Source organism: Pholcus phalangioides, unplaced genomic scaffold (assembly GCF_987345545.1).
Source record: "Pholcus phalangioides strain wild (caught in Gottingen) unplaced genomic scaffold, Ppha-v1.0 ptg000016l_1, whole genome shotgun sequence".
Taxonomy (NCBI): domain Eukaryota; kingdom Metazoa; phylum Arthropoda; class Arachnida; order Araneae; family Pholcidae; genus Pholcus; species Pholcus phalangioides.
In genome coordinates, this window is record NW_028301609.1 from 15,981,260 (window position 1) to 15,997,811 (window position 16,552).

General features: G+C 34.0%; 1 protein-coding gene and 1 non-coding gene across 5 annotated transcripts in view; both read left to right on the forward strand.

Moving 5' to 3' along the window:
• Acf (ATP-dependent chromatin assembly factor large subunit) overlaps window positions 1-16,552 on the forward strand; it is a 177,806-nt gene that overhangs the window by 104,931 nt on the left and 56,323 nt on the right. For all 4 annotated transcript variants that reach the window (XM_089245722.1, XM_089245720.1, XM_089245721.1 and 1 more), the window contains 6 exons: window positions 2,858-2,996; window positions 3,112-3,246; window positions 4,943-5,026; window positions 6,693-6,899; window positions 8,947-9,109; window positions 10,067-10,135. In XM_089245722.1, coding sequence (XP_089101848.1) covers window positions 2,858-2,996; window positions 3,112-3,246; window positions 4,943-5,026; window positions 6,693-6,899; window positions 8,947-9,109; window positions 10,067-10,135 — 797 coding nt within the window. The remainder of the gene's footprint in view (window positions 1-2,857; window positions 2,997-3,111; window positions 3,247-4,942; window positions 5,027-6,692; window positions 6,900-8,946; window positions 9,110-10,066; window positions 10,136-16,552) is intronic.
• On the forward strand, window positions 5,841-5,914 carry TRNAS-GGA (transfer RNA serine (anticodon GGA)). The gene has a single exon. It is a non-coding gene; the product is annotated as a tRNA-Ser (tRNA).

Consider the following 16,552-nt stretch of genomic DNA (forward strand, 5'->3'; position numbering starts at 1 on the left):
TGAGTCAGTTTTCGTTTTCAAAAAAAAAAGTGTCACTGCTGGAAGCAGCAGAAATTACTGTAGTCGATCGCGAATGCGTCAAATTCCGATGTTTCGTGAAAAAAAAATTCATTCCAGGAGTAAAAATCTCATGTCCGCCAAATTAAGAATACTAATTTAGAAACTGCCGAATAATGATCATTAAATCACCAATCTTTCCAAATAATGAGTGTCAGATCACCAAACATTGTGTTTATTCTTCCAAAATTCTCCCCCATTTTGCAACAATTTTTTTCAGAGTGTAAAAATATTGAAAATTATGGAAAAATTTTAGCCCATTTTGAAGTGCTGCTGTTCCAGTCAGCAAATAGTGTCCTCAGTAAGCAAAAATCATATTAAATAGACTGGTGTGAAATATTTTATGACAGCCGCTCTTTCAAACAAAGTGTCAAAAGCCTGAAACATCAAAAACAAAGAACAAGCTGATGAAAACATAACAAAAGGCAGTGCAGTTGTAAGGGGTGGGGGTTAAAAAATATTCTTGTTAATTTTGCTTCTCCAATTTATAAATATCTGGTCCGAATCTTATATTTTGCTGCTCCAAATCCTAAATTTGCTGCTCCAAAACTGCTCTGAATCCTGAATTTTAATGCTCCAGAGCTGCTCCGAAATGGACTTTGTCACTTCCCACCCCTGGCTATATATCTGCTATCTACATCTGTTGTTTCATATATAGAAACCAGGGTTGGGTTTTTGACATCAAACACTGGTTTTTGACATGACAAGCGTCAAAAACTGGTTTAAACCGTCAAAAACTGTCGAAAACCGTCAAAAACCTAAATGAATGCCTTTTGATAATGTTTTGAACATAATAGGTATACAACATGATGAAAAACTTACTTTTTGGCATATTACAATGTTTTATTTTTAAACATTAATTTATTACAATAATTAAAACAAAATATTAATTATAATTTGCAATTTTGAATTCTTCAACATAAGAGTCTAGAACATATAAAATATAATTTTATGGTTTATTTATCTAAGCTACTCATTACCCGTGTTCAATTTGTTAAGTGGATTAGAGCTGCTTATTCAAAATATGTATGATAGGGCATCAGGGTTAGGTTTTTGACCCCAGAAACTAACTCGGTATTAAAACTATCAAAATCTTACTGTCAATGATGTCAAATAGTTTTTGTTAACTTGATAGATATATTAAATAACAAAATACTTACTTTTATTTAGATTAAAGGGTTTTATATTCAGAATTATAATTACTGAGGAAAAATATATATTTTGATATTTTAAATTTTCTGATCTGCCCAAAATTTTACTCCATATAAAAATTCTCATGCAGCATCTGTTAATGCACTAATTAAACTAATTTATTTTCACCTAAAAATTTCTTAGATCAGGGTGTGTAAATTCACAGAGTTTTAAAGAGTATTTTCAACCAGAGCAGAGCTGAAAGGGCTTGATACCCAAAGCATTTGTTTTACACGTTTAAATACAGGTTAAATTGGAAAACCATTGCATTATAAATGCTAGTAAATATACCATATCATAGTGCAAAAGTAAGAATAAACCAAGTTTGACATATACAAGCTAGCATTGCCAAATTAAATGACATTTTAGTCCTACAATTTAGTATTTTGATCGCTAGATATATTTCAATGTTATGTGCAATAAGAGTATTGTTTTAAGTATCAGTGGTTATCTAGGTAATTTAATAATAACAGAAATCAACATTACATACATGATGTAATAAACTTTTTTAAACACTTATCTGTTGTAAAAAGAGTACAGCAGATAGTTTATATCAATGCATATATATATATAAGCAGTTGAAGAAATTTTGGAAGGTCAAGAATCATCTTGAATCAAAGAATGTCAAATCGTTCCACAGTTTTCCCTTCAATGTTCATGTTATGCTTTATTCAAATTTTATAAGAAAAAAAAAACATATATTGTCCAAAATAATTCTGTCGGGAGTAGAAAATTATTTTAGAATCTTATTAAATATTTATTCTTTGTATAACATAGTCACTTTAAACATTACATGCAATTAACGTGTGCATTTTCATTGGGAATTTTTATATCGAAAAGCAATATTTGAGGTTTTTGACAAAGGTTTTTGATGTGACAGTTTAAACTGCGGTTTAAACCGTCAAAAACTGCCATGTGTCAAAAACCTGCCAACCCTGATAGAAACCCAAATTTTATTGTCGTCAACAGCACATTGTATTTTTCTTAGCACATCTTCATAGCAGGCAGAGACATAATTTTTTCACAAAGCTGATTCTTCAGGAATTGGATGGCTAATTTACTTTTCCAAGAAGCATCTAAAGCTGCTGCTATTTATTTTCTTCAATGGAATATTCGAATAAACCATCATTTCACAGATTTTATTGAAAATTCTTAAAACTTACCCGATGGAGCAGTATCTGAAGAAGCCTTGTTAAAGGCGTTGCTTGGTTTCTGCATTCTTGATAAGTCTTGCTTGCGCCTCTTGTGCCTAGCTGATTTGCAATGTTGTTGCACATTGAATCGCTTTGGAGTTGAAACTTTGACCTCATATATTTTACAAAATAACCAACTAACGTCAGTCGTTCACTTGTATTATCTAACCTAAAAGGTAAGTCATTTCTATGAAAAATGTGTTTTGATGGTGGGAGGGTTAGGAAGGGAAATACTGTATAGACTCTGGCCTATCCTGCATTTATCTGGCTTGCCCTTCCCCTACATTAGGCCAAATAGCCCAAAGCCTACTATAAATGGGGAAATCTTTTTTTTGCTGGAAATTGGTTATTTATTGACTGAATTTAAGTTATGTAAGTTCATTTGAAGTTTCATACTAATATTTTTTATTTTTTAGGATTTACCTAAACCTACACCAGTTGAATGTTCTATACCAATGGAATGTTTTGGTGATGCTGTAATGATACTTGAATTCTTAAATGCATTTGGAGATTTGATAAACCTGAACGATTCTTTTCCCCAAGGATTTACTTTTGGTATGATTTCATTAGTTGTGATGACACTGCTTATATCTATCATTGTGAATTGACTAAGCATTTTGTATGTATTATCAAAAATTTAGAAGTATAGTGAGAAAAATTCTGTTTTTAGAACATCTTGAGAAAGCTCTTCTGGAAACTGACATTCAGGGCTGTTTAAATGATTTGATTCAACTTCTGTTGACATCAATTTTCCAGCTTCAGGATACGGAACCTGATAAGAGTAATGACAGTAGCAGTGATAAAGGTAAATTTTCTTTTGAAGTTTTGTTATTGAATGTACCAGGGTTGGGGTTTTGACATAAGCTTCAAAAACTAGCGAAAACCTATATGAATGTTTTTGAATAATACTTTGAATACAATAGGTTGATAACATAATGAGAAACTTACTTTTTTTTATGTACTAAATTTAATTTTTAAACACTAATTTATTACAGTAATTAAAACAAAATATTGATTATAATTTGAAATTTCAAATTTATCAACATAAAAAAGAGTCTAGAACCAATTATATGCAATTTTGTGGTTTATTTTTTCTGATCTACTGATTACCTGTGTTTAATTTATCAAGTGAAATAGAGCTATTTATTCGAAATACGTGTGATAGGGCATCGACATTAGGTTTTTGGCTTCAGAAACCAACAAAAACTTATTAACTTAAATATTAAAACAGTCAAAAAATTATTGTCAGTGTTATAAAATAGTTCTTCTTTTGTAAATGTCTCGTTGGCTGAGTGGGTATAGTATCTGTTTGACGCACTGAAAGGAACGGGTTCGAATCCGTATGGAGGGATTTTAGATTGCTTTCAGCCACCTCATTGGGCATTTTGCCTGTTGTGGCATTGTATTTGTATTTACCTGATAGACATGTTAAATAACAAAAAATAACTTACTTTCATGCAGATTAAAATATTTTATATTTTTAATTACAGTATAGTTACTGAATAATAAAAAATCTATTTTGATATTTTAAATATTCTGATCTCAATATTTTATTCCATAATGAAAGTTCTTGAACAGCATCTGTTAATGTACAGCTTGTTCCCATACCACCTAAAATTTTTATTGGCTTAGGTTGTATAAATACAGTTGTAAGAGTATTTTTAATCAAAGCAGAACTGGCTGCACTTCACATCCAAAGCATTGTTTTGCATGTTTAGATACATCTTCAATTGGAAAACCATTTCATTATAAATGATAGTAAATATACCATATAATAGTCAAACACTTAGTCATTCTTACTATCATACTTAGAATAAGTTATAGGAGTTTCTTAAACATCATATATGTTCCAACAATTTAGTATTTTGATTGTGAGATACATTCTCATGTTACGCACAATAAAGGTATTGTTTTAAGTATCAGTGATTGTCTAGATAATTTAATAACAAAAATCAATGTTGAATTTTTGGCATAAAAGAACTTTTAAACACCTATATGTTATGAAAAGAGTATAGCAGATGGTTTATATTAGTACACATATATAAGCAATTGAAGAAATTTTGGAAGGTCGAGAATCTCATCTTGAATTGAAGAATATTGAATCATTCTATAGTTTTTGCTGTAGCATTTATGATTTGCTCTATTCATATTGTATACTTTACAAGAAAAAATACATATCTTGTCCAATATAATTCTGTAGACAGCAGAATATTATTTTACAATCATATTAAGTATTTATTATTTATGTAACATAGTGACTTTGAACATTACATGCAATCAATGTGTATTTTCAACGAAAATTTTTGAATTGAAAAGCAATATTTGAGGTGTTTGGACGTGACAGTTTAAACCACAGTTTAAACCGTCGAAAACTGCCATGAGTCAAAAACCTGCCAACCCTGGAATGTACATTAACACATGAGTAAAAAATACCTTTTATCTTTAATGTATTTTATTTTTCTTGTTTCCTCAGTTTAATCTTGTTTTTTTTTTTTTTTCAGATGTTAAAAATGATTTAAATATGACCACCGATGATGCTGTAGATCTAGCTAATGCCGCTTATAGTTGGCCTCAGATGTATCATGGTGAGTAATATTTTTGCTTTCTTGGTCCATATCTATAGGTAATTAATTGAGATATTAAAAAAAAAAACATTGTTTTCACGAACATTAAGTCAAGGGCTTATTTCAAACAGCCTGAAGGAAGCTGTAGTTTCAATGTGGTCGTCTTCATATAAATCGTTGCTTCAAAAACAAAATTTTTATGACTGCACATGCAGGGGTGGGAACTCTGCTCCAAAATTAACATCTTGCGCCATCCTGCTCCAATAGTGTTTTCGAATTTTTCTGTGCCAAAATAGCGATTTTTGCCTCGGTCTGCGCGTATTTTCAGAAAGGGTGGCAAAATCTTTTGTTCCTGCTTGCCGCAAAACAATTCTGAGAAGAGCGTGTTTTATTCCTCTACTTTTCCGCACCACCTCCTCCTATCTTCTGTAATCGTGCTATCTCATGACATTGAAAAAATAGTGGTCTCTGTTGGAAAGTAGTTTGACTACACTGTAAAGTACAGTGTGAGAAAAAAAACTTGTGGGGCTATATATAATCATGTGTGCCTTTTACGTTTTGTAAGCACTACAGAAATTTTCAATAAAAAGTACTTAATATTTATTTACCCTTCGCAGTTTTACCCCAAGACAGTTTTTTTCCTTAAGTGCTACAAGCATGTTGAACCGTTAATCCATGTGATCTCTCTCTCTCTCTTGTTAGAAGAGTTGCCAGAAGTCCAGAAAAGTTTGCGAAATTAGAGAGAACGTAGCAGTTCTTTTTTTTTTTTTTTTGCCGTCCATGTACGGTCCCTTTCAGTGTACACGAGATCCAAGGAAAGATTGAGAGATTCTGTGCCTCTGTAGTCTAGTGGTCTAGGGCGTTCACCTGGAAAGTGAAAGGACGTGGATTCGATTCCCAGCAGGGGCAGTTGAATTTTCTCTTTCCAAAAATATATCTTCGCAACAGCCAGTTGTTAAATCCTTCGTATCTTATGTTAGCCTCTTATTTGTTGATATTGTAAAGAATGTAAAAATATAAATATCAAGAAGTCTCAAAATCTTTTTATGATTTAAAAATAAAAAATATATATATTTCTTCTAGAGGAAATCTATGTATTTTGTACCTTGGGGTGGGGGACACGCCTTCTTCTTAGCTGAGATAACACCATTTTTCGAAGTAAATAATAATCCTGCGTACTCTACCGCATATATGTATAGGCTTACAAAAAACTGTATTTTATTTAATGCCAAAATTTTAAAGTGCTACAAAACTGATAAATGCTGCTACAAAAACATTTTTGCTGCTATGAAAATCAAATTTCAATTTTCCACCCCTGCTGTATACTTCTTCGTCTACACTTGGAAAAATCGTGAAAAAAATCTATGTATGTGCAAAATACAGATGCCATCTTTTTAGGTTCTTCTGAGGACATCTAATGACAAGTTAAAAAATGTATTGAAGACTTGAGCGATGAACAAAAAATGATATTGCTGTAATGGTTGCAAAATTTCTTTAAAAAATATTGTTATGGTAGGGATTTTTTAGTATGTAGACGAGAGTTTAACATTAGACAATTTCAAATAACATCTGAGAAAATATTGTTGGAGAGGGATTTATCATTATAACCAAGTATCATTATAGCAAAATTGATGTATTTCATACCATTTCCATTGTGTGTATCAACACTTTTTTTCTGTTTTTTCAGGAATGAGCTTGCAAAATATGAATCTGGATTCATTCTGCCTCACAGAGATACTTCGACTACATATCTTGGCATCGGGATCTGACAGGGATCATTCTTATGGTCAAGGTTTGAATGGTGTCAGTGAAGATCCCGGCCTTTTGTTCAAAGTTGAAGAAGCAGAGCTTTTACAGAAACTTGGAAGCATAACCATTTTTGATTTTAGCTGTGGTATGTTCTATCGTAAGGTTTTTTTACAAGTTGACTGATAGTGTCTAAAACTTTTGATTGGTTTTTTGTTAACATTCATTAAACATGCTAATTTATTCACTTTAAAAATAGAAAGAAACTAAATATTTGGTTCATTTCATATGAATTGTAACGCTATCGTAGCTGTAAGCATATTGTGCCCATGAGTTCGAGATTACCCCTCTCAATATATTTGCGATATTTTAAATATATTAAATCATTGGGACTTCCTAATATTTCAAATAAATTTGTCTATGAACATCAAATAACTTCATGCTAAGAATGCACACAGCACTTGAAAAAAAAAAAAAAATTATTTCTCGCTTTTATATATATCCTACCCTCAAGCACAAATACGACTGCATATAATGCTCCTCGTTTCTCTTTTTTCGAAATAAAATACAACAAAATGTCGAATTTAAAGAACAAGTACGACCAGTAGTTTTCTTGTAGATCTTTAAAGAAAAAGAGTATTGGGTATTGCCAGTTTCATGTTGATGGTAGTTGATCATCTGTAGTTGATCCTCTGTTCCATGTCAGTCACTAATGCTCTATGGTAAGGCTGGACTATCGCAAAAAAATCTAGTCGCCAAAGAAATTTTACTTGAAAACTTTACTAAATAATACTTCAAGGCATGGTGACCCTTTTTCATGTTTACAGATATGCTGCTATAAATTCCAAACATTTTGTGTTGCTTTCAGCCTACAATTTCTCAACTACCCAATCAAAATTTTAGGCGCCAATATCAATTTTTTAGTTGCCTGGGATTTGTCTGGCCCTGCTGTACAGGTAGTAATAAACTGATTTTTTGATGAAGTGGTAACAAGCTCATCTGGAATCCACTCATGTTTTAGCACTTTGCATTTCTGGATTTGATCATCTTTAAAGTGAAATTATGGCAGTTTTAAATTAAATATTATTAGTCTATTTAAATATATGCTAGGATACACATATTTCACTGTACTGCAATTTATAATTTTTTATTTGCTGACATTTGATTGACCTACAATGTCAAAATTGATTCAGATTAACAAACCTGCCAACTCTCTGGATTTTTTGCTCTCCCTCCGGGTCTCAGGATTCATTGAAAATTTCTCCAGATTTTGGCAGAAAATGATATTTGGAAAAACATTTTTTTTTTTATTTCTTTTAGATTGAAATTTTTTTTTAGTTTCCCCGAGCTTTTATGATATTGTGACATCAATGACTGCATTCGCTGCTGAGAAAATGCTCTATAGAGGGCTACCATAGTTTGCGGAACCCAATGCTTAAATTTACCCAAAAATCAAACCCAATGCAAAGAATTACTCTTTAACCAGCTTTGGCAGAACCTACTTACTCTGTTGAAGAGGCCACTTCCGTTGTTGCAGCCATAAAAAAAAAAAAAAAAACCTGTTGACTGCATAGAAGCAAATTAGCAACAACGTGACTGTTTGCTTAGCATTTAGTGGCACCTATTTATCAGCAGGGGATGATCTTGATTGCCGGAATCCTTGTATAATTATTATATTCTATTAAAAACCACACAGTGAACATAATTACGGAGAGAAATTGATTGTACATGTGATATGTGATACCACTGGCATTTTTTCGTCAGCAGCCTTGTATGTATTTTGGTAGTATCCACAATGATTATATTCTGCTCAGGGGGTTATCCAGGACATGCCCGGGAGGGGGAGCACTTTTCTTCAATTGGGGATGAAAATCTTTCTATTTTTGAAAAAAAAAAATGTTTTCGATCAGGTCAAAGGAAAGGGGTCCCCCTTCCCCCGGGGAAATATCCAGATTTCTAGATTCCAAATAATTAGATCTGTGTGTAGGTTCTTATCATGGGAATAAAATGACAAATATATGACATGCATATGTTTGACAGATTTTTGTGAGAAAATTGCAGGATTTTTACTTTTTGAAGGTTGGCAGGTCTGGATTAGGTTGAAAAATATTATTTAATTGATGGAGCAGTATTTTGAGAACAAAAGTGTTTAATTATCTAGTGAAAATAAAAATTCAATGTTTCATGAATTGCAGAAGAAAGGCTGAAAATACTGTCTCTTCTAACGAACCAGCTCTCATCGTACGAGTTATTTCGAAATGCTATAGAGGATAATCTCATGAAAGCAAGGCCTTTGAAAATGGAGTTGAAGCAACTTAAATGGGCATATTCACGACAAATGAGAATAGAGTCTTTGAAGTAAGTTTTTTTTTGCAAGTTACTCTGTGCACTATGAATCCAAATCATACGCTTGATATATCAATACATTTGAATTTGAGGGGGGGGGGGGACCTCTATCTGGTCTGCCTTGCAGCAAGATTCCTGTCAACCTCAATGTTTTTTAGTGTCTCTTCAGAAATATTTATATTTCTCCTAGTTCTAATAAAAGCTGCCTGATTCTAGTACTGTTTATGGTAAGACAAACAATGGGTTATTTCGTAGTAAATGTAGCTGAATCTAGTTAATTCATATTTTTGGATAATTCAGTTATACTATCGCAGAAACTTGAAATTGCTTTAATCTTCAAATGCATCTGTCATTCAATTCATTTTCTCTTCTAAAAGTGAGGCATAGAATCATACATGTTGCATTACATTTCAAGCATAAACAAACATACAGGATGTTCAAAACAAACTAATTTCTAATAGGTGGTCGAATGCATTGAAATAATCTAGTTTTGTCTGAAGTATTTGGTGTAAAATAGAGCACATAGTTACCTTGAGGGTAAAGCTAAGGAGATGAATGATATTGAAATCCCCCTCTCCCTGAAAACATCCATATAACAATATTCCAAGATTTGCAGCTGTAGTTTTTATGGGACTCGTTTTAATCCAAAGTAAATCAACAATTACAGCTGTATCATGTATTTTTGCAATGACAGTCAAAAAGAACTCTTCCCGTAGTTCTAGGGTATATGGAAATTCTGGTGGGTCTAGTGTAAAATGTCTTGTTTCTATCCATTTACGTTTATACTCCAACATTGTGATTGGTGATCCTTCTGCTTTACTTTATACTCTCTTTAGGTATTGTATGAACAGATTTGCTATAATGTAAAACAATTGTTTTGATTTTGTATTCTTTTACATATTAGTTAGATTGCAAACTTGGTTAATCAAGGTGTTGCTGTAACTATTTCCCAATTTTCTGCTTTTCTAGCAAAATTAAGAAGAAGAATGAGGACAAGCCCAACAAATCTATAAATGGTGAAGTTACAGATGCTAATAAGTGAGTTTTTTCTCCCTCCTTGAAGCTCTAACCTAAATAAAATGGTATTTTTTCCCTATAGGAGTTTATTATAATTCTAGTTAATTCATGATAATTATAGTATAATTTTTTTCGGATTCATTTTAAAATATAAGCGAAGTAGCTCCATAACTTTGGTAAATTCTATTTGATTTTGTGCTACAGGTAATTTTTCAATGGTTTTATCAGCAATTAATTTTACATGAAGTTGCTCAAAAGCTTCCTGGAAGAGAAGTACAGTAATAACTGGAAAGTGATTCAGAAGCAGACATGGGAAGTTTGTTCACCATTGTTGGTACCATTTCAGATTCAGTAGAAAAGCATCAGAATGCATTAAACCCTGTGATTGGTCAAAAAACTAACTGGCCCATCTCTTTTGACGATAGCAGGTGATGGCCGGCTTTTAGTTCACATTGTTGTTCATGATCGAAAATCTGGTACTGGTTTTTTAGTGGACACAGGTGCTAGCATTTCAGTTTTCCCATGTGATACACAGGTACATAAAGCAGCTATACACAGCAAATGATACTAAAATTTCTACATATGGTTGCAAAATCTATAGCAGTGGGTTTAGGATTATGCAGACTGTTTAGACTGTCTTTCATTATAGCTGATGTTATTTGCTCTATAATTTTTAGATTAAGGTGCTGATTTTTAGAACATTGTCTATTAGTTAACATAAAAAATTCTTGTTCGATTGACAGTTTGACTTCACTTTCAATCAAATGTAGCGATGGCAGTTGTAATATATTAGGTTTAAAGGCCATTTGTGGAGATTTTCCTTACTTGAAAATTTTATTTGAATTTCCTAATCTCTAACAAATCCTTTTATGCTTGGGGCTATGTCTAAAAAACATTGCATTACACACTGCATTACTACTAAAGGTTCTCCTGTCTTTGTCAAAGCACGCAGACTTTCTCCAGAGAAACTCGCCATTGCAAAACATGAAATTTAAACACTAATGGATCAGGACATACTGAGGCCTTCAAAAAGTTCTAACCATCGTTCCTGTCAGAAAATGATGCTACTACCAGTAATGGGAACGATTAATTATTCAATCATTACACTTCACTCATAGTTAGAAAAACTGGTGGCAAATGGTAGCACTACACATAACAAGCATTACACAGAAACACATTTCAAGTCAGGTTTCTCTACACATACACGCACATTCCCGCATGTACCAATTCGTTAGAGGTTCCACAGAGGAATATGGACGAGGTACATGTGTTGTTTAGTAGTAGTAGTGGTGGGAACTCTGCGCCGAAATTAACATCTTGCTCCTATAGTGTATTTTCGTATTTTTCTGCTTCAGATAGCTTTTTTTTTTTGGAAACTCCTCGAAATATTTTTATACCTGCCTTGTATGTACCTTAGACCGGGATTACAGTATAAAAGTTTGATAAAATCCCTTTTATAAAACGTGAGAAATCTAACCAATAAAGCTCATAGATTACATTTGTGGATATGCAACCGATAATCTTATTGATTGAATTTTTGAAATTTTAAAAAAAGCTCTTTTAAAAAACTTATATTGTAGTCCTGGCCTTTGAGCAGTGTTTGTCAACCACGGGCCCTGATATTAATCATACCGGGCTGCGAGTGATTAGCCGTTTCATTTTCCTTCATTCATTTTCCTTTGATTGTGTGTGACCGGGCGCCTTCAACTCACAAAAATGAATGAAACTGGGCCACAGGCTTGAAAAGGTTGAGAACCACTGCCTTAGAGGAGAAAGAGAAATACTTATATATTTCTCCTCTATAAGTGTGTATAAGGAAGCGCTCAGTGCATTAAATTCCCAGATTTCCGGAAAAGGGCACAAAAAAGTTTTGTTTTTGCGTGCCATGAAACGATTCTTTCCCAGAGAGCGTGTTTTATTTGAAGAGTAATTTTACTCCTCTCCAAAATTTTAAGGGGAGGTATTTAAAAAAAATTATTTTTATTAATATAGTTTTTTTTTATGTGGTATTTTATCTTATGAAAAAAAAATTACGCAAAATTTGAAAGAGTACTTTCAATCCTGTACAAAATTTGTAGGATTGAAATTGAATTTAGATGCGTATTGGATTTTCCCGCTCTCAATTTTTTGTCCCAGAAAATCGGATTGCGGTAACCGCAGCTTCTTAGTGAAATTATCGGCCACTCATTGGGCTTTTCATCGTGAAACCCCAATCATATCCTTGATCGAACAGCTGAAGATGGTTTACTCTAGTCCAGTGTTTCTGAACACCCGACCGCGGTTTCCGTTTTAAAAAAAGAAAAGAAAAAAGTCGCCACTGCAAGCAGCAAAAATTACTATGGTCGATCGTCATTGCATCGAATCCAGATGTTTTGTGGGGAAAAAAAAATTCATTTCATGAATAAGAGCTAGTCTGCTGAATTAAGAGTTAATTTGTAAATTTCACCAAATAATGAGTGATGAATCGCCAAACATTTTGTTGTATGTCTTGAAATTTGCTCCCATTTTGCAACAATTTCTTTCTGAGTATAACTGGAAAACAAGAAGAAAAATTAAAAACTTAATTTTAAAGAATTTGTGTATGTGTTGATCCATTTTAAGCAAGAGTTGTTAACAAGAGTTGTTAAGAGTTAAAACTTGTTGCTGCAAATATAAATAATTTTATAAGAAAAATCTTTGTCAGTTGTGGTTTTTATTTTGAATTATTGAAGGGGGAATGAATACTGCTCAGAATTTTTATAATTTATGTGATGCTGTTTATGAGTTATATTTTTGACCGAAACTTGAAGGTTTTAGAACACTTTGGTGACAACGGAAAAGTATGTATGTGGATTGATTATTTTATGAATTCTTATGATGCTGGGTAACAAGTCAAAAGTTGTAATTTCTGAACCACTTCTACGTTTATATTTTTGAGAAGAGGGAAAATTTTTTTTTGCAAATTAAAAAATATATATATATAAATTTGCATATGTGCCCGCCCTTTTTTTTTTTGCTGTAAAACTTGTAAGTTATGAAGTTTGCCATGACTCCTTAAAAACTGCTTGAAACTCCTTAAAAACTCCTTAATTTTTATTTAGGAAATTTTGTGTGAACCCTGCGAGATACTCAGCCTCAGGGCTCTCTCACTTGTCCTACTTTTGTCCCACTTTCTCGGTTTTGTTCTATTTTCTAGTTTTTGTCTTACTTTTCATATTTTTTTTACCAAATTCTATCTACAAAATTTGTAATTGTTTTTAATTGAGCAGGGAATCGTCAGTAAATTGCCAAATAGTACAAATGTCTTAGATTACAATTAATGATTCTGCCCAAGTAGAAATTATCTTTTTCAAGGTTATTTGCGAGTTGTATGTGGACCATTTGGTTTATTAATTTTTATTTTGCTCAACTTGAGAGTTCAACAAGCAGAGCAGCCATCAAAAACTTCTGTCTGGATGGAAAAAATAATTTTGCATTTACTTTTCATGGTGTTGGGCAGTAAATAGCAGTCATCATTCAAAATTATGGTGCAGATAGGTGAAAAACAGTTTGCATTGCAAAGCAGTTGAGTACATAGGTCTATTCTAGGTTTGGTGATTCTAATACTACCTAACAGCATTCCATTCTCTTCTGTATTTTTACATGGTTCAAACGGTCCTTGAAAAAAAAAGTTAATTTTCAAGGCCTTGAAAGTCCTTGAAAATCCATAAGAGTCCTTGAGAAAGAAATTTTTTTAAGAATTCTGTGAGAGTCCTTGAAAAATTTGAGTTTTCCAAAATAGTTTTTGCCACTTTTTTTTTTTACTCCGTAAGTGACGTCCTTAAAAAAGTGCAAAGCACAGGGGAACAGCCTTAGCAGCCAATAACGCTGGATAATTGGATTTAAAGCACATTTTTCTCCATTATTCTTTAGCCGGGTTTTCGTAGGAGCAGATTTTCTGTGCCACGTGCAAAGTGAATCGCCCAGCGTGACACGCCGTCCACTCACCAATAATAAGAAAACAAGTTCGACTGTTTTCCTATAGAGCGCAACAAACCTCACGGCAGTGTTTTACGTCGGGCGTGATTGGCCGACTGCTTCTGGAGGAGTCAAATGCGTTGTGCGCCACTCGTTTTACCGATCTTCTCTGCATTTTTGTTTTCTTTCACTTCCCTTCATCGAGCTCGATGCTTCCCTTCAAACCGGAGCATGCAGATGACAGAGTAGCTGATGCGCCACGGTAGGAATACACAAACGCGTAGTGTGATTATGTAACACGTTTCTGTCGACACGAAATGATCCAGTTCGGTTCATGCGGTGCCAAAAACCTATGTTGGAATGTTTTTTCCCTTTTTATTCTCTCTGCACGTGGAACCGCTCGGCCCGACGCAATATGTAAATCGCCTGCGGCATGCTCTCACCCTCACGGGAGCTCTGCTTTATACTGTAGGCTGGTTTTTTTTCGCGTCTATATGTCGAGATTTTTTTTTTTCTCCCTGAGAGTGCCAATTGTTATTTGTCAGCTGTTGTTGTTTATTGTATTGTTATTTGTTTTTTTTTTTTATGATCGTAAATGATCTTGTTTTTTTTCTTTGCAACTTTTATGGAATAAAAGCTAGAGTTCTCAAAATGAACTTCCGATCGTTGTTTTTTTTCTTCAGCTCAGTCGGCATGCTGTGGCCCCCAACAACCAATATCTACTTCTAGAGTAGAAGTCCTTCTACTCTAGAAGATATTGCAACAACCCACTTCTAGGAAAACCCGACTTTATGGTAGCATGTATCCTGTGATCGTATGTAGACGTATTTGGAGTCATTGGAAGTCATTAAACTTTCGGTCCGTAAGTGAGCGAAGCTTCCTCTGATTACTACTTCACCAAACACCAACTCTGGCCATATCGCTATATTGCAATTTACCGCCATTAGTGAGATGGGTTGGAAGTAAAGGTGCTGTGTATCGGTGGTCGCCTCGAGTTCGTTTGGGGAAATATCTTATTTATATCCTCTCTTGGGTTCGAACCCGGGACCCTGACAACAACCTTCACGATGCTAGACGAGCATCTTACCGCCATGCCACTCGGGCACTCCTCTGATTACTCTTTGATAATTTTTGTCACACCACGATCATTTTCTGCACACGAGGGCTAATTAGACCGCGACCTACGATTTATTGCCAATTCCGAACGGCAGGCTTGTTTTTTATACTCATCGAGAGGTTGGCGCGCTAACCCTTCGATGGGGGACTCCCTGTGGTAGCAATTTTTTGCTGCGGTCAAGTCGGCGTTTTTTGTTGTACCCCTGAGTCAGGAAAGTTTTCTGACAAGGACGAACCGGGTATCGAACTCGAGACACCTCTAAACATCCTTTGGTACTTCAGGCGAGCATCTTATCGACTGGGCACTTCCTCCGATTACTGTCAACCATAGGCGGAGATTGACTTGGAAGTCTGGGGGGGGGGGCACGGTGATGATGTCAATTCATATATACATATATACATTAGATCAGTCAACTTCACATTTCACGCTGCCCCCCCCCCCCCCGTATCTCCGCCCACGCTGTCAACAAAATATTTATTTAGCAGTGATGGGAAGCGCTTGTACGAGGTTCTTAAAGAAAGAAAACAAAAAATGAGCAGCAAGTATGTGTACTTTTCATTATTACTTGTGTGGCTGAAAAATCCCTTCTATCAAGATTGGTTGCTGAGTGTGCCAGACAAAATTGCGCCAAATGTAAGCTGTGCTTCAATTGGTGAATCGGCGCTGAAATCCATTGAGCTTATATCACTGGAGGAGTATGACGCAGGGCCATAACTAGGATTTCTGTATTGCTTGCCCCCCCCCCCCACCAATTCGGAATTCGATAATTTTATAACGGTGTTCACCTAAAAATTGCCACCCGGGGCACCCCCCCCCCCTCCCTCCCCCACCCGCGTTCTGGTACCAGCACTGGTATGACGTCAGTGGTCTACATCATTCCTTGGAAGATCACGTGACGCGTTGAATGTTGCCGCATCTCCGTTATTTTCTAATGGCATCCATAATTGTTTGAAGGAGTTTAAAACAATAAATGAAAGAAATAATTTCAGTATCAATGATATGATTCCAAAATTAATGAGAGCATTCCAAAGTTAATGAAAGAGATAGTTCCAGAATTAATGAAAGAGATAGTTCCAGAATTAATGAAAGAGATGGTTCCAGAATTAATGAAAGAAAAAATTACAGAATTAATGAAAGATAATTCCAAAATTAATGAGATAATTCCAGAATTCATGAAAGACAATTTCAGCATTGATAAAAGAATTCCAAAATTAATAAAGCAATAATTCCAGAATGAATGAAATAATTTTAGAATCAATAAAATAATTCAGCATTAATGAAAGAAAGAATTTCAGCATTAGCGAAAGAAAGAATTTCAGCATTAGCAAAAGAAACAAATCCAGAATTGATGAAAGAAATTATTCCAAAAGTAATGAAAGCAATTA